Here is an 18,954-nt window from a genome sequence, read left to right as displayed (position 1 = left end):
CGTAGCATGATTCAAATTGTGTGTGCCCTGAATGTTGTGAAAAGTGGTAGCATTTATCATCAAATTATCTTAATTCAGTACTGTGCAAGGCCAAGAAGCATATCACGAATTGAAGGAGATAAAAGATTGGGAGGAGTAAAGATAAAATAAAATACATAGTAAGATAAAATACAAGATGATGTTATGAAAATTGGAACTTAAAATGGAAAAAGTCGATGATATAAAGGCTTATCTAAATTTCAAACACCAAAGACATTACATTATGGAAACTTCTATGGAAACTCCTTCCATTTCGCAGCCCCAGACAAATATTTAAAAACAAACGGTATACGACTGACTACATTGGCTTGACTATAATCGAGATCAGGAGTGGCTTGGGGGAGCGTTCCTTTGGTTAGAGAGGAGGGGGCAAAATTTCCCTGTTTAGGGACAATTCTTTTGATTTTCTGATACGAATTTTTAAAAATAGTGCCTTTTGTCAATCGATTTTCCTGTTGTTATAATTAAAGCTCCTTATCCTTTTTTTTTAAGAACTTTGTGATGATTGGTGACAACAGGGTTTGGCCTTCAAAAATTCCTGCCCCCGACACCCAAGTAATATGTGCTTCCTACAAATCTGAAAAATTTGTAAGTACTTTACAAGCATTTGTGGCAGAAGAGCCATTTATAAAATATCTTATCCTGTGAACATTGCCATTTCAATCTTTAAAGAACGGGAACGTTTCCACAGTCTAAATTGAAAAACCATTACAAGTCAAACGGAATCAAGGAGCCAAGACAAGGCTTAAAAATACAAATTGCCTTTCAGAAAAGGGATGGTTTGAAGAAGCAAAAGATTGCATTCCCGAAACAAGAGTTTGATATTCCAGACTTCCTCTGTTTCAAACATTTATTACATGTTTTGATATTCTTATCAAAGAAGCTGAATTTTTACGCAATAGAATTCAATCAGACTAGCCAGTTACAGCCTATCTTGAATAAGCGAGATTTGTAATGACATTATTGAATTAGAATAATAAATTTACAGATGTAAAAACAAATAATTCACAGATGAGTTTATTTTTATTAAGAATCAAAAACAATAATTATTTGACCTGTCTATTCGAATAAAAACCCTGGTTGGATTTTTGCTATCTTTCAAAATATTATAACAATGAAAAAGAATGAACAATAAATTTTCATTACAATCAACAGCAACGAAAGTTTTAGGTTATTGTACAGTTTTCAAGAGGAGATAATGAAGCCAACTTATAAATTAATTAATAGCATAAAATAGCGTAAACAAGTGATTTTATTGTTCGTGCTGCCTGGAACTTAGACCTATGTCAGCAAAACCCCCATTAAAACCTCTGATTTTGTTGAATTGTTCCCATACATTTAAAGCCTTGTTTTTATATCGAAGGTCCTTAATTGGCTTAAAACTATTTCTGTAGAAACAATTAAAACATTGATGTCTGAAAGCTCTTAATCTGCAGTCTGAATATATCACTCTCTAGGTGTAGTGCTCCTTCAAAGCGTTGACTGTCATGGCCTTCCACTCTACCCTGCTCTTAGCTGTCTTAATCAATTCTTTAGCTTCTACATTTGCCCACGTGCTCAAAGCCTTCACATATCCAATTCTTGGTCTTCCTCTTCCTTTCTTTCCTTCTATCTTTTCAGTAACCGCTGGGTGTTCTAAGCCTTCCCTTCTCATTACGTGCCACAAAAAACCCATCTGTCTTTTCCTGATTGATGTTAGTAGTACTCTTTTTGTACCCGCTCTTCTCGTTTGAATATACCCATTCATCGTGGGCTCCGATGCAAGTTGGAAAGTGGGGGGGGGGGGAGGCAAGGGAGATTTTAACAATCAAAACATAAGAATTTTTAAAAAGCTCTATTGTTTTGCAAAAAAGTGGAAGGGCCAGGGCCCCCCGGCCCCCCCCCTTCGTCGGAGGCCCTGTTCATTATTACGGAACAGCATCAGATAAATGTGGGTAGGTGGCAGGAAGAATTTCATCTATAAATAGTTTTCAGTAGAAATAGCTTTAAAATTTATGATTTTATCATATTTAAGAACAGGAAATAGATCGAAAGGAAGACTCTCAAATTTAACTTTTTCAAATTTTTTGAACCTTTCTTTCAACAACCGGCAAAGGACGAGAATTGATGTATTATTAAAAAAATTCAAAATTTAAATCTTGCCTATTTTCAAAAGTAGCTTTAAATAACATTACTATATATACAAGGTCATCTAGAAAAACTTTAAAAGCTTCGGACGGAGAGTCTCTTCTTTGAAGAAAGCGCACTTACTCATTTTGTTATTTTACGGATTAGCAGCCAGACAATTGATATACTTTTTCAAGCAGGGATCAAACAAGCACGGTAAGGAGCTACGGGGGTTCAGCCTCCCTCCCTACAATTTTTTCCCTAAATGCACTTTTAACTGTTCGCTGCATTTTCCAGCTCCATCTATCTGTAATATGCAGCGTGGTCTCCGGTTGAACGAAATATAATAAGAAACGACAATTACAATAACCTGGGTTTGGAAATAAACAATCAATTCTATAGACTGCTCTTTGCGTGTTACTGTGGGTTCGATTGTTTGTGCCAGTCTCTTTGCGTGTTTCTGTGGGTTCGATTGTTTGTGCCAGTCTCTTTGCGTGTTACTGTGGGTTCGATTGTTTGTGCCAGTCTCTTTGCGTGTTACTGTGGGTTCGATTGTTTGTGCCAGTGTGTCTGGTCAACTTGAACATGCATGGGGATTCGGCTTTCGATGGGTGTGTCACTTTTCCTAATAAAGCTAACGGTTTTTAGAACAAATGGGTTTTTAGGAATTTTTGGGGTATTTTCCTGAAAACAAGGGATTTTTGCCAAAGGGGTGCTAGAATTTCGTGGAGAGATATGCCCTTCATCGGCACTTGTTCCTGAACTAAACACACAGCTAGCTCCAGCTCGGTGGTACAAGGGCATCTATAAAATGTACGGTATGGTTAGATTTCTACTAATAGCATTTGCGTAACAGATTGCTAGAATTGTTTTCAATCGATCTCTTTTCCTACTCAAAGCCGATTACAGAACTTTGAATGCTTTCTCTCGGAACCTTATCAAAGGAGTGTAGCGATAGAGATAAGATTGCTTTGCAGAGCTTTCGAATTAAAACTCTAAAACAACTAGTAACAAGCAAGTTTGATTGTTTAAGAAGGGACCCTTGAACAAACGGACCAGCAGGCTGTACAATGAAAAAAAGATTATTGACATTGCCTTTGTGTTTATTGAAAAGAAAAGCCAGCAGTACGTCTTTTTGCCTTTTAATCTGCCATAAATGAATAAAGATATCATAAAATCAACAAATTTTCAAGCAAAGTCTTAGAAGGTTTTCAATGTCTAAGCAAGCTAGGGCTGCCACACACAAGAGTTAACGAAACGTACACGCTAACTGCCCAGGAAAGTCTTCAATTGATAAAGTATTTCTTGGTATTTAGGCACAGTCAAGTAGCAAAGCGATGTAAGCCTTGAGGTTTTTCTTTGTTCAAGGATTCACTCGTGATTAAAGTGTTTGATGTATGGAGGGCAAAATGAAGCGATACACTCTGACGTCGAACACTCGCACAAACACTGCCTGCGTGTGATCCAAGATATCGTAACAGCCAAGTGCAGTTTGATAAATACAAGTTCGGTTGCCAGAGAGTGATGTAAGAATTGAGATAAACGACTTACACTAACAAAACATCAATGAGGAGCTACTTGCTAAGATTTCCCTCAATGCTTAGCCCATGCGAGTAACTTCATTGCAACGAATCCTCCTGGTCAAGTCAAAAGAAATAGTCAATCAATACAAGGTGAGTCAATACAATTAAAGTCTATTACAAGCATTTAACCTGACATTATATTCTATCGTGAGTATAAGAAATTTAGACTTACACAGTTACAAACGCAGTATTTTATTGCTTTCATTATCTCAAAGCAGCCTAGGTGACTTTTCATAAACCTTGACAATAATTATGCCACAATAATTACTGGATATTTCAGAATAGATTCCGATTTAGAAATAATTATTTATCATGTTTTGGACGTGGGCAACTAATCGTGAAATTAGTAGATGTACAAAGTCTACGAAACCGTCAAAAATGTTTTGTTTATTTCAATCCAGCACAAAGTTTAATAGAATCTTTGCTTATTCGTGAAGTTGCAGCACTGATAACATCCTTTCAGGTTATCCATGCTACCGGCACTTTTTCAAGATTTATCATTATTTTTTTTGGCCTTAGTAGGTTGATGGAACATTTGGAATTTGTGACAGGCCGCGCCAAAAGCTGAAAAACAGTGTCCTCAAGCACTCTTTTTCTGTGAATTGTTGACTATTTTTCAACACTTGCCCGGCAGTCTGTTTACGTTCTTTCAAACAATGAAATGCTGGGAATTTAACAGAACAAGCTAGTAAAGAAAAGCAATTAACCGCATCTATTTTGAGTGAAAATTCTGCAAGCACCTTTCAATGAGAATTGCAACTTTTACTTCTTTTTAGGAAAATCTCTTTCGAGCTGTTTTTATGAAGAATTTTTCATCAACCTTCATTACGTTTTGGCCGAGCGATTACATTGTTTGGCATCGTCTTCTGCAATGAATGGTTGTAAACTATCTTTAAGATTCCATTCTTGTTATACAAAAACAATATACTTGAACTCGGTCTAAAAATCGAGATCGTGACCTTTTGACAACCAAAGAACCAAGTACTGTCTAGCATCAGACTGATCTTTTTCCAACTTAAGACCTCCTCATATAATTGAATTCAATTAGAACGGAGATGCTGGCACCAGAGATTTGTGTCGAGGGGCATTTCACTCTTGCAAATAGAGTACAAGATTTCCATCAAAACAAAATGATTTCGAGGGATTTTTAGGCAAAGCAATAGGGTGTACGAGATTTCCATCAAAACAAAAGGATTTCGAGGGATTTTTAGGCAAAGCAATAGGCTGTACGAGATTTCCATCAAAACAAAATTATTTCGAGGGATTTTTAGGCAAAGCAATAGGGTGTACGAGATTTCCATCAAAACAAAAGGATTTCGAGGGATTTTTAAACAAAGCAATAGGGTGTACGAGATTCACGTGGAGTGCCCCTCGACGAGTGCTACGAAAAGAGCAAAAAGGAGCTCACAATACCTCCCTTTGGCAATTTTTCTGCTCTGCCCAAGGGAAATTGATGCATGGTTAGTGTTGCAGTTGTCTGGGGCTACGTTCCCCTTTGCTGAGCATATAAGTGTGTCTTATGCAAAGGCTTTTCACAATAAGAGTAGTGTCGAATAATTTATAAAAAGGTCATTCTTAGCAAGAGATGTGTCGAATATATTATACAGAAGTCTTTTATCATAAGAGATGTCTCTGTGGACAATTTGGCAAGGATGCACCAGTTCCAAACCACAGCTTGTGAATAGGAAACCAAATTGTTGGTCTTGAGAATCTCTTATTTATTTTGGTCATATCTATGCATACTAATGTATGATCCTTGCGTCAAGATAAGATAATTATGGTTTTTTGGATAAGCATCTCAGCTACCTGATCTTAACAGCGATGATCTTCGAAGGCATGGGGATGTATGCGTGTACAGAAAGCTGAGAGACTGTATTACATAGTAACGTTTCAACATTTTTCAACAAGCTTTTTATAATTTTAGATAAACAATGCAATGAATTGCACATGGAAATATTTTTGTTATCAAAACGCAGTACTTCAGAATTAATTACTGAAGAATAATTTGGCTAAAACACGAAAGGAAAAAGCGCCAATTTTCACAAATACCACCCTTAAATTTGTCACAGTTTCACATCTGAAAGAAACGCAGATACGTTCGCCTTTAAATCTGTGAACACTACTGGGAGAGTGTGCTTTGGAAAACATATTTTTGTATAGGCTGACACCTGTGTTCACCGACGAAGATGCAGAAGAATGCAGTAATTTCTTTGAAATGTCAGCTAGCTAAATATCCTGCAATAGGAGTAGATCCTTGAGATTTATCATTAAGACGTATCTTACTGACCCCTTTTAACACTGATAATAAGCAAAATCGCACTTTATAACAGTTTCCTGAAGAAACATATTAGCTTCCAGGATCGAATGGCTCCACGTGGACAGAATCGAGAGTGTGGTAGCCTAGGGCCTGTTTTTTAGAAAGTGTGAAATTATATGTAATGGCATTGGTAATTAAAGACATAGAGGTATAGTGAAATTATCAAGCATTACTCAATAAGGCAATGTAAACTTACATTGCGTTGTTTACCAGTCTCGTGTCATAAAATACTCGATGAATGAGCAAAGCTGTACATGCTTTTGTTTGTAGTAAACGACGGCTCTAAGTTGCAACTGAAAAAAACTTTTATCGTTGCACAGACCAGGTTACCGAGTTCCTCGCTGAGGGTGAGCATAGACAACACACATTGTATTTATAGGAGGTATAACTTTTTTATTGCACCACCAAATACACTGCCCAGAGCTTGAACTCAAACTGGCAGAGCTATTTCGGAAGTGAATATGTTTTTATTCTCAAAAGTTTATTTCTAGACATTTCGGTCCTTGTTTCTTCTAGCCCCCCTTTTTCATTCCATAAAGTTACCTGTTTACCCTGCACTGCGTGTAAGTGACTAGGGGGACGGTGTTATGGGTTGGTTCTTGTTTCTTTTCAGACTATCTATTCTATCTTATCAGACATATCGTGTCGCTTTATATCCTGTTGAAGGTATGAATGTTTGTAGCCTTAAATACAACGTGTTTTACTACCACGACTCGAAAAAAAAGAAGTTCGTTTTGAGCACTTCCTAACTAAAGAGGGCACTTTATAATGAACCTGTAAAAAAAGTACACTTAAGGAAAAAATATTATATTGAAGGAAGGATAGATTACGAAGTTAACTATGAAAAGTAACTGATACTGATTCAACGTACAAAATGACGCGTCAGTCATTATCTCAACATTTTCAGTAAGGCATTCTCAACTGAAACAACTGTCAACCTTGATAATTTTATCTGATGTACATCTGGCTTTAAAATTTATTTTCATTTAGGTGACATTACTCAGTTTAATTGCTGTCAACCGAATCTTGTTTCCCTTGAAAGCTCAACCATATGGAGGAAACTTTCCAATATTTTCAGACTTAAAACGCAAGATTTGTTAGTTACAGGACCCTAAAACCGATGTTATCTCTTATTCAATGATAGATTAACCAGACTAATCCAGGATATTGATTAGTAATTCATTTTCAATTGCGCCGTTTCGAATGTTCTGGCTAGGCCAGGCCTGTGCAGCAGAGCAAGCATGAGTTTGAAGCGCATGCTTGCAACGGTTATACGCCAGAAGGAAGTGGCGGGAACGAGGACTTCTCAAGGACCGTGGTGCATCTTACGGTCTGAAAGCGCTAGAAAGTTTTTGGGGGCAAAACTTGCCAAAAAACAAGAGCAAGGTGATTTTTCTTATGATTTTATGAGAATTTTGGAATTGCTGGGGGGTTACGCCCCCTCACCTCTTCCCCCGCTTCTGCTGTCCCTGGGCCATCTATGAATTTTGCGACGAAAAACTTGTTACTAAACGATAAACAGGAGAGATGAAGAACAATCCAGTGTATATAAATCCAAATAAGAAGACTAAATTTATCTAAAATAAAGCTTAAGTAAACTCTTGTTGGGCCCCGACATACGGGACTTCATCGGAGTCGAAATCGTTAGCCTCGACACGGGAAGGAGGTAAATTTTAATAGCTATAATTGCAATCCCTTGAATTTGAGAAGTCCTTTGAATTCGCCATTACCGATCAGAATTCATCCTAGTTTCTTAATTTGGAATCCTTTAGAGTAGACATGGGTTAATATGCACCAGATCGTAGCAAATGGGCAGCTTTATATGAAATTGTCTTACGTGAATTACAGGTCTGAAACTTTAGGGGGGTATTAACTTGCGATTTAGAAATTTAATTGCCGAAGCAAAATATACCTTGTTGGCCTGACAACCGATCAAGATATTGCCATTTAACTACCAAAAATTGATAACAGGAAGTATTTTACGACATTTGCCATAGGATCAAACATTTGACTTATTATATGTCTGTTAGTTTGTGTTTGACAAAGAATTGGCGAATCTCAAATTCGCTCGATATCGCATTCGTGCTTCAGGAGTCTTAAGCAAGGTTGTTTTCCTAAGAAATTAGAAAGGGGGGCTGTGCTGCAAAAGCCAAACCCAGGACCACACTCGTGGCGACACCCTGTATTCTTGCACTTGTGTTAAAGACTCTTTGTTGTTCATATGAAACCATTCAAACTCCATTCAAACTCCATTCACCAACTCCAAAAGCCTAACAGAAATTTACCCTGGGTACCAGAGCCGCAAAAATTAAAAATAAATAATAAAAAACAATGAGAGCTGCGGAGGCGAAGGAGACGGAGAGAGGTGTGCCGCTTTTCTTCTTCTCTCCTCTCTCCTTTTCCTCCGCAACTCTCATTATTTTTTATTATTATTTTTTAATTTTTGCGGCTCTGGTACCCAGGGTAACAGAAATTGCTCATTCATGAAAATTCACCGGCATAAGAAAAGGTTTATTGAGATTGCCAAGTAAGGAATTTTCCCAACCAAATATATACTGACTTGTTGAGAGGGGGGAGGACTGAGCCCCCCAAAATCTCTCTTAATTTCAACCTCCTTCCACAGCCTCATTGGTTTTGAACAGGAAACTTCCGAAGAGTCTCCTTGGATAGGGCGAGATTTTAGGCCAGCATGTCTCCGGGAGTGCTATCCTGGGTACCAGTGCCTAGAAAACGGGGATGCTTAAAACGAAGTATTTAAGGGGTGTACTTTTTATTGATTGTGTGACAAATTTTACTCCAAAATATTTTAGTTTCTTCCTTAATGTTTCGTTTAATTTGGTTTTTGCATTCGTCGCTGAATGTGTTTTCAATCGCGGTTTGTCTTTCATCGTAGTTTTGGCCCCATCAGGACCTTAGCATGTTAAGGGGGAGTCTTTTTCGAGAATCAACGGGAATGATTTTGATAGAAGAAAAATACTATACTCATTACAAATTCTCCATCTTTTTAGCATGATTGAAAGCCACGAGTTGTTAACAATGTTTGAGCCTTTGACCTTGTTTGTGGGAATTCGATAATTTTTGTTTTCAGTAAAATATTTACAAAACAAATCATTCTAGCCGAAAGTCTGTTTTGTACCTATGTTTTGTTACTTTGACCCGTCATTGTTTATCAAAAACCTTACTGGGAGGTCGTTTATAACGATAAAGATTTCTATGTCCTGAGTCACGAGAATGGAAAGATTCTAATATGAAAATAAATATCGTTTATCTAATTAAGAATGACATTTATCCAAACAGGTAGCTTTTTAAAAAGAAAGCGTTAACCTAAATCCTGTTAAATATATACTTGCTGAAGAAAACACATTTCTTTTTATACAGGATTAGGAATATCAAATTATAGTGTAACAAAGTTTTCAAATGGTTCACTGTTTAAAAGAGTAAATCGATGGTTTGAGGCAGACGATCAAACATATAAAGGTTAAAAGAATAATTTTTTATATATGTTATGGTATGAGATAAACCTCTGAAATAATATCTCATTTTGCGAAATGTAGAAATTAAACGTTTCAATATTAACAACTCATTAAACAAGATCATCAATGTTAGTTTGTCGTTAATAATATTGCACAATCTGGAGACGTTGTCAATTAATTTTACAAGATTCTTTCCATTTTATTGACCATTATGTTGATAAGCGTAACCCTCAAGCCAAGGAACAGATCGGTATAGGAAAAACTGTAGACTCAAAAAGATGTGGGACCGAGGACAACCTCATCAATTGAGGCAGAATGTTTCGTTTTGAGGAACAGTTTTGGTCCGTTCCGTTTTAGGCCCCGTTTACACGAGAACAGATTGTAGTTTAGGCTTTGTAGTTTAGGATCCGATCTTGCGCATCGTACCCATATCGTACCTAAAAGGTCTGGATCTTTTGGATCCGTTCCTTTTTCTCTCGTGTAAACGGGGTCTTAGTGTCAAAGCATGACTAGCCAAATGGCTCAACACAGCCGGAAATGTATTTGCCCGTGTTTTTCGGTGGAAAAGAATACGTATATTTATTTGTTTGTACTCCAGAACACCTTTAATCAGGGACGGCGTCGGAGGGGGGGGGGGCAACCGCCCCTCTTGCTCTTTGAGAGGCGGAGCTAGGGGGGGGGACCAAAGTGCCTTTTTCATAATAGTGACCTTATTTTCGGCCATTTGTAATTATTAAAGAGATTCATATCAAATCCTGACTGTAGTGCCTTTTCATAACAAAATTTTTCAAATTTAAGAATTTTTTGAAAAAATTAAATTGCAATTTTTATAGATGAGATAGGGTTGCAAAGCCGACTATTAACAATATTCGTTCACAAATACCAAACTGCAAATTAAACGCAATTAATCTCATAAAACCACAAATAGTAACCAAAAATCACCAGACCCTTTCCTTGTTTATGCTCCTGTTTTTGATGCGACATTGATAGTATCGTCAACATCACGGCCGATAAGGTTTACGAAGATCAATAAATTTCATACTGGAGATACGTAACAAAGCTTGCAGTGGTTTGATTGGAGTTATATACAAGAGGCGGGGATCAAATTCGGAACCTTGTGTTAACCCAATACATATATGAAATTTCCAAGTGGCACTTGGACAACACGATATATACACTCATTTTTTTATAAGAAACAAAGGTCGATGTTGAGCACTCCAGTTTCTTAATGTTCTTGAAATTTCAATACTTAATGTTTCTAAAGAGTTTCTTAATTATGATGTCATGAATGATGTTATGAAATGTTCATGACCTCTTTTATCACGTCAAGAGATTCGCCTCCGTTCCGATGCTGTATTTAGATGTGGGAAGTATGTTTTTATCCCTTGTGTTTTAAGTTATAGGCCAACAGGGCAATCATGTTCTTGGATTTTACAAAATTTCGTTGTTCTTAGTTTTATCACGATTTAATAGTTTCTTAATATTTTTGCCTCGAGTACTGAAGTTTCTCAACTTTTTCTGACTGTCCAATACTCGTTTCTCATAGCAAGTTTAAAAAAATGAGTGTATTTCTATGAAGTGTTGCTTTCCGTTGTGATAGTTTGCTAATCAGAAAGGATTTAACAAAGAAAATCGAAATGATTTCATAATACTGGAATACTTCTGTTAAGATGAAAAACGATCACGATGGCCTTAGAAAAAAAGTTGGGACTTTTCCGTTCCTATTTCGTAATGTTTACATAGCTGATATCACTAGGCCATTACTTCTTTACTACTTAGGTACTGAAAAATTGCTGGATGAACTCATGGCTCTTCCTTTTCCTTTAGTAGTTTGCAGAGTCTGGCATGCAGTGACGTAGCCAGGGTGGTAAGATTGGGGGGAGGGGGCAAAGGCGAGTTGAGCTTTATGGAAAATGGGGCCCACACCTTTCGGAAGGCAAGATAACGCACTTTTTCAAATATATCTTTTGTCGTTTGGGGGGAGGGGGATATCGTCCGCCCCTTTTGCCTCCACCTCACTACGCTACTGCTTGCAAGTGTTCTTTGCGAGTTAAGATTGCATATCATGTTATTTGTAATTCAAGATGGGTCTCCTAGCATGAACACACTTTAAGCTAAACAGAGACAATCAAGAAGGAAACAAGATTTGTTTTTTTTGATAAACATGAGGTGAGACATTTGTGAGAATTTTAAATGACGGTATATGACAGAATGCGGTTTAGGTAGACAGTACCAAAGTCATTCCAAGCTTTATAAACTATTTGTTGGCCATTAAAATTTGATTGCAGAGGGAAAGAAAATTGAGCTTTCTCACTAATTTAGCGTTTTCTTGGTACAGCAACATGCTGTTTTGACATCCAGGAAAATGTTTTGAAGAATAAGAAGGATATATTGTGCAGCTGTGGTTTTCCGTTTAGTTATCCGAACGTGAAAAATGAGAACTTCAAATCAAAGAGGCAGATGATGACAATAATGATGATTATGATGATGACGATTCGTTGCATTTTGTTTCCGCGACAGAAAACGTGGTGTCGAGTGGGATCGAGTCTCGCACGTCGATTACCAAAACAAACGAATGCTGGAGATGTCATTGCCAACAGATTTTGAAGAACACACAGTGACTGAAAATTTTTACGAAGCATTGCTTAATATGCAGATCTAGAATCAACTGCCTGCACAAATATTTGCTAGGCCAATCAAGCTGCGGTGAATGGTCTTTTTAGCGACCAATTTGAGTATTTTCCAAGTAAATTCATTGACAAACGTGTCTTTAAAGAGCATTTAGTGTGGAAACAAGACAAGAAGGAACTGAACATCGCAATGTGTTGTGGTGAATGGGAAAGGGAAGGTGCTTCTGCGGAATCTTTTTAACGATTTGAGACAGGTAAAGCTTCGTTCTAGAGTTAAGAGCACAGAATCAACAACATTAGGTCACTTAAACATTTCTAGCAGAGAAGGTTCAATGCCAAACTTTGCATTTTACAAATTCACCGTCGCTTGACAAATTTAAATCGAGCCTTGGCCGCAGTATAAAGTTATAAATGAGCCTCTTGGTTGAGCCTGGCTTTACAGTAGTACAGTAATTTCAACACTAGAACTTTTTAGCTTTTCTTGTACCGGCCTTGACCTCAATATGCTGCTTCTTTGAATTATTCGTGATTTGGAAGATTAGTGAATTTATTGGATTTTTCTTAATGCGTATTCTATATAATGTACTCTGTTTTTGTTTTATGGGGATTCGATTCGAGAGGTCCTGTTTGAAGTTCTAACTGTGGATTCTGATGTTGAATGACAATTAATGAAACTATATATTGGCTAAGATGTGAAAAACTATTGGCTTATCTAAATAGACTTGATATCGGTTTTCAACAAAACTTAAAAAAACACTTCTTTTATATAGTCGCCTGTTTCAAGAGTCTGTGGCCACCGCTGGTCCCTTTTGAAGCAAGCCGCAAATTTGAACAGTTCTCCGACGACGCTTTGTATTGGCAATATGTTTAATCGAAAAAAGGAATTGAGTATTTCAATGTCTAAAACTTTGTTTTATTTCGTTTGAAAATTTAAAGTGTAATATTTATTTTTCATTTCAAAGATTTCATAGCGCGTCTCCTTTGCTTTCTGAGCAATGGCACATGTTTACTTAATTGTATTTACCTGCAACTTTGATCACGCAACGCATAAATATTCTGTTCGTTAGAGAAGGCGTTCAGCTTTGTCCACTTTTCATCAAAAACTAGAAACTTTTACCCAAATTTGCTGAAGCTGGGATGAAAACAAGAAATAGGTTCACAGAATGCAGACGCAGAGAGATGAAGGATATTGGGGGGGGGATTTTGAGGGGGGCCATCTATAATTTTTCTTCTTTCAAGGGACGCCAGATAAACAATCATTATAGGTGAACAAATTTTGCTCAAAAGCATATTAAGTTCATTTGTTGTTGAACAAAACATTTAGCTAACGTGTTCAGTCATTGAACATTTTTCGGTGAATGTTTGCTCGGAGTGAAAAGCGTTTGATGAAACAACCATTTAGCTAACTTGTTCAGTCATTGAGCATTGTTGAACATTTTAGTTACTTGGCCACTCAAAAGAACAAAAGCCATGAAATCCTCTTACATCGCCAAATGGAAAGAATCGAATCAGTCCAGTATTCTGCTGGCTTAGCTATAACAGGTGCATGGAAAGGTACTTCGAGAAATAAAATATACGAGGAGCTTGGCTGGGATTCTTTAAATGACAGAAGGTGGAGTAGGCGTCTAATTCTCTTCTTTAAGTTCATTAATAACCCTGCTCCGGAATATACAAGACATCCTTTCCACAAACTCGTTTGTCATCTTACGCACTTAGAAATCATGCTGTCGTTGGGCGAAAAAATGCAAGAACAGAGCGCTTTCAGTCACGCTTCTACCCAAATTGTTTACAAGAATGGAATAGCCTTGTCTCTGAGATCAGAAAATCGCCTACAGTCAGCTTATTCAAAAATAGAATATCTTCTCTTATCCGCCCTGCCCAGAAGCCTCTTTATGGAATTTATGATCCAAAAGGTGTCGCCATTCTCACTCAGCTACGCGTAGGCCTCAGTAAACTAAATTCACACAAATTCAGTCATAACTTTCGGGACACAGTCAATCCTATATGCCTAGTTAACGACGGAATTGAGGATACTGAACACTTCTTGCTGCATTGCCAGGCATATGATGATCAAAGGTGTGATCTCCTTGGCGCGATTAACGAAATACTACAACTAAATAGCATTTCAAACCCATCAAATCAAACCCTTGTGCGTTTTATGTTGTATGGTGACAAAAGATTTTCATATGATGAAAATAAAAGAAATTTGGAATCAACGCTAAAATTCATTCATACATCAGAACGTTTCTTGTACCACCAGAAAATACCACAATTGTTTAACTTATCTAACATTTCATCCTTCTCTATTTATCTTTTAGCATTAAATGTACTGTAATGAAGAATCAGCACTAAAGACCACACCAAAATCTTGTCCAAATTTTCTCTTCTTTTCAAGTTGTAGCCTCTTTGTCTTTTGATCGAACCAGCTATCCGCATGGACTAAACAGGATTTTGGTATAGCCTTTGGTGCTACTGTATTGTTTTTTGTTAAGGTCAATGGGTAGCCATGCCTATCATGCTCTCATTGGCATCGTCTTTGTAATCTTGTTATTGTAAAATGTATTTTTTAGACTGTGTATAAAAAAAAGAACAAAAGTGATATATCCCATTCACGAAAAAGAGCAGCGAAAGATTGGCGGTATTTCCTGAACGTTAAAATGACGGGTGAACGATTATACATGTTATAACTGTTTAGCCAACGTTCACTAAAACGTTTAATGGAATACAGTAGAATCCCGTTATAACGTACTCGGTTATTACATACTTTCGGATATAACGTACTGGTGTGCTTGGTCCCAGCAAAAGGTGTGTTTGGTTTTAGTCAATTTTTACTTACCCTCGTTACAACGTACTTCGCTTACACTGGTCCCTTAAAGTACGTTATAACCGGATTATACTGTATTCATTTCATTTCACCACTGGACTCAAAACGTCAATGAAAATTCTACAGTAGAATGCTCAGAGACTTGCTCAGAGGCCTTAAGTTTACAATTCATAATCATATTCCTTTTGAATATGAAAGAAGCCTCAAAGAACATTGTAACTAAACCCTAACTTATTTAAAATTTCTTGTAACTAAGAAAAAGGATCTATTTTTTGGAAATATTTTAACTTTTCTTTGCTTTACTTTTATAGGACACATATTGATAACAGTGTTCATTCGCTGAAGTATTTTATTCCTGTATTAATATTCGTATTTTCATTATTTTTATTTTTATTAGTCATACACCACAATGAAGTTATAGTTATGAAATTATATGCTGAAGAGCATCCTTATGTGAAGCTACACGGCTTCACCCCCCCCCCCCACTTTTTTGGAAAAAATTATATTTTTGTCAAAATCTTTTGTTGTGGGTGTTTGATTTGGCCTTTACCCCCACTTTCCAACCTGTGTCGGAGCCCATGTTATTAAGAACAAGGGGGACATTTCCACCGTCTCCAAGTCCTTCCAGGTCACTCACTATTCCTTCTAGTCCCCCCATTATCCCCTCCAGTTCCCCAGTTACTTTCGTCTTATGATGGATTTGAAAGAGTTTCGGCCTGATCAAAAATCAAACGGCAGGTGTAGGTTTCTTTTCCATTTGCAAATGGCAGAGTCTAAGCAGTGTACGCGCAAGTGCTCACAAATACGAACCGGTTGCATTGTGATAAAACCTTAAAAAAGCCAGTTATAACCAATTAAGCCAATACTTTCTTTTTAGAAGACACCATTTTCAATTACCTAGCGTTAGTTTGCCGACCACCCGCGCAAATAGTAGCAGGTTTCTTCTAGGCTTCTGAACCTAGATAACATCTTAAAGGACATTGATTCTATTTTAATTACCTGCTGGCCAAATTTGAATAGCATTAAAATCTTTCTGACACTTTTTTGCGTTGATAATGGAAATCATAGCCTTACTTGAAGAAGGTTACTTTAAAGTGCTTCTTTATGAATTTGTTAAATGTGCTGCAGGTGGCAATTTGGGAAGCATAAAAGAGCAGGTACAGGGAAAAATAAAAGCTTTTTATTCGTCTTTCAGAGGAGATGGATGCAAAAATCAAATCAGAAAACAATGTAGTAAAAGACAAAACAGCGCACGGGAAAACGGAACAAAGCCTCAGATTGATGAAATCAGCGCGCGGCTCTGATTCTGCTTTAAAGCGGGACAAACTTGCCTCAGGGAACTTAATAAAAAGAGCACCACGGAGAACGAATGCAGAAACAAGTGTTGAAACGTCAAGAAGTCGTGCGGCACAAAACGGAACAACAAATACGCCAAAATTTATCAGCCAGCGATCCAGAACGATGTCAAATCTAGAGATTTGCAGTGATGTCAAAAGAACAGGAGAAAGATCTACAAGTGGCAACCATAAAAGCCGCGGCAGCATTGAAAATGACATTGTAGGTTCCAGGCCTCGTAGAAAGATAAGCGGTTCTGCGGTTATTTTGCAGCGACCTCGAGCAGGAACGTCACTTTCAGACACGACGTCACCGCGAATTGCTGAGGAGAACGCGATCAGCAATAATCGTTCAGTCGAGGGAGACGACGGTTATGATCAGGTGTCCTTGGTCTCTGTTGAAGAAGAGCCGTTTGGAAATATGAGCAAGAAACGGCTGGGACGAACTAAAAGTGGACCTTCAAGGCAGGTGCTTGATAATGGCCGCGAGATTGATCAAATTTTGGGAAGCGCACGGAAAACGAGGAGCTCGTCCGATGTCGATGTGTGGAGAACTCGGAAAATTAGCGCAGGCTGTTCCGAAAGGAAGGAGATTATCGAGAAGTATATAAAAGACAGTCCGGAATCGAACAAGAGCAAGGATACATCGAATCCGAATATTCAAGAAGACAATAAATCGGACCAACCCAAAAGTAATAGTAACAAAAGTGTTAACCGAGGCTGGGGTTTATTGAGAAAGAAGCTTTTAGAAGTGACAAGACAAAACGAGGAAAGTGACACAATAGTTGAGCAAAATGAGCAGAGTGATAAACTAAATGATGACGAGGCGACGGCAGAGTATTGGAAAATGCTTCGAGAACGTCTGCGGAACTGCAAACCAGCTGATATTGTTGCGAGTTCTGATGTTGGAGAGATTACCAAAAGGAAACAAGACATTGAACGGCGTAAAAGTACAAATAGGCTGAAAAACGGAAGGAACTCTTTCTTTGAGACTGTTCTGACGGCGCATGAATTATCGAAACAAGGCAGGCTGGATACTGGACCTAAAAGGAAGACAAGCACGTCATTATCCACAAGAAGTGCGAGAAGTGATTCGTTGCAGTCATTGCCCGACATTTCATACAATTGCAAGTTCAAAGCCAGCCCCCACTTCCAGCGGGCAATGGAGCAAATTATGGGAACTGATGATAGGTTGCCCGAAGGGGGTAATGGGACGCTGCCTCTAGAACGGCCTAGGACTCTTGCGACAAGATACACGTTTTAATTATTTCGAAGCGTGTTTGTTCGTGGTGTGTTATGTAGATGCTCAAAGAGTTTGAGGAAATTTTAGGCCAAGCAGTAAAAAGTTAAGTTCCCAGTATAAGCTCGGCGCATGTCTCCTTTCCAAGAGTGTTTATGTACACAATTTACAAACATGCTATTTTCAGTACTGAATATGCGAAGAATTTACTGAAAAGAATTAATGTACTGGTGTATGTTGATATTTCTTTAACAGTGTTTTAAAGGGTTGTTTATCCTGACTAGGGTTTATAAACCATTCTAACTAACGCTCAACTCGGTCAACTCTTAGTTGAGCTAAATCATCAATTCTCCGATCGTTTTCTCTCTCGGTTTATTTCTTTGATAAATATACACCACAAACTAAATGCCATAAAAGCTAGTAGTTTGAATTTCACAGTGCTCAAAGGGGCTTTTTCTAGGTGCCCAAAGATCCACCTTTCATATACTCCACTACCTTAATTGTTTTAACAATTTGGATTTGATTTTCGATAAAAAGAAAGAAGAGCACAAGAACCAGAATCACGGTAAGGAATGTCACCTAGAACCTAGAAACAATTAACTTCTTGAGTTGTGCAAGCACAAGAAATACTGTTCATGTTCTTTGATGTTATTTACATCTCAGCATTTCCGAATTCCCCCATAATGCAACCTTCGCCATAAGAAGAATGCAAAATATTGAATCTTCAAGGCAAATATTTCAAACTAGCTGGCGCCTTTCCAAGACCCAACAGGTGCAATTAATATCTTTACAAATATCATATTTAAGTGCAAAAGAACCAGACATTTTACCAAGGAAACTGTTTAAACTTGGTGTGGCACTTGCATATGTAATGCTTAACGTTGATATGTTTCTTTTAATGTCAATATTGTACATACAAGCATGGCTCGAGAAATGAATCCTGATCGGCTAAAAAGCTGTAAACAGATTAAAAGTGGACGAATTTCTGTTGTAAGATATAGAAAGACTTATACCTAAGTAAAATTAACAAGGTATTCCTCTGTGTGTTTTCTCTATCTTTTCAGTTTACAAACATATGATAATTTAAGTAATAAGATCTATTCTGAATTCTACTGTTTCAGTTGACCAAAATGATATCAACGAGGCAGGGAATCGTTTTCAAACCGAGGCACGAAGTTGTTGCAGCTCTTTCTGTGCCAGAACTTTTTACCGGTAATGATGATTGCAGAGATTGTGTCGCTTTTCATCCAGATTTTGAAGCTTTTCGCAAACTTATTTGCAAAATTAAGTCAGATAAAAGGAAAGGCTAACAAATACAACAGAAATGGCTGATTCCAGACAATGTATGCTTAAAAACGAGTTGACAACTGCTCAGTGTTTGTTGAGAGATTTTTGCGGATTTGCAGAG

General features: G+C 37.5%; 1 protein-coding gene across 2 annotated transcripts; it reads left to right on the top strand.

Moving 5' to 3' along the window:
- Nucleotides 1-520: 520 nt before the first annotated feature.
- Nucleotides 521-18,650, top strand: LOC135692269 (uncharacterized). 2 transcript variants are annotated; one of them, XM_065210360.2, is made up of 3 exons: nucleotides 521-627; nucleotides 3,514-3,818; nucleotides 16,168-18,650. In XM_065210360.2, the coding sequence occupies exon 3, from the start codon at nucleotides 16,173-16,175 to the stop codon at nucleotides 17,568-17,570; it is 1,398 nt and encodes a 465-aa protein (XP_065066432.2). In that variant the 5' UTR covers nucleotides 521-627; nucleotides 3,514-3,818; nucleotides 16,168-16,172; the 3' UTR covers nucleotides 17,571-18,650. The 2 variants fall into 2 exon arrangements, with proteins under 2 accessions (XP_065066432.2, XP_065066433.2); XM_065210361.2 differs by lacking the exons at nucleotides 521-627; nucleotides 3,514-3,818 and adding an exon at nucleotides 10,350-12,402.
- Nucleotides 18,651-18,954: the final 304 nt, after the last annotated feature.

Source organism: Rhopilema esculentum, chromosome 13, assembly GCF_057945365.1.
Source record: "Rhopilema esculentum isolate cy_ngs chromosome 13, ASM5794536v1, whole genome shotgun sequence".
Classification (NCBI taxonomy): Eukaryota; Metazoa; Cnidaria; class Scyphozoa; order Rhizostomeae; family Rhizostomatidae; genus Rhopilema; species Rhopilema esculentum.
This window is presented reverse-complemented; position numbering and strand designations above follow the sequence as displayed.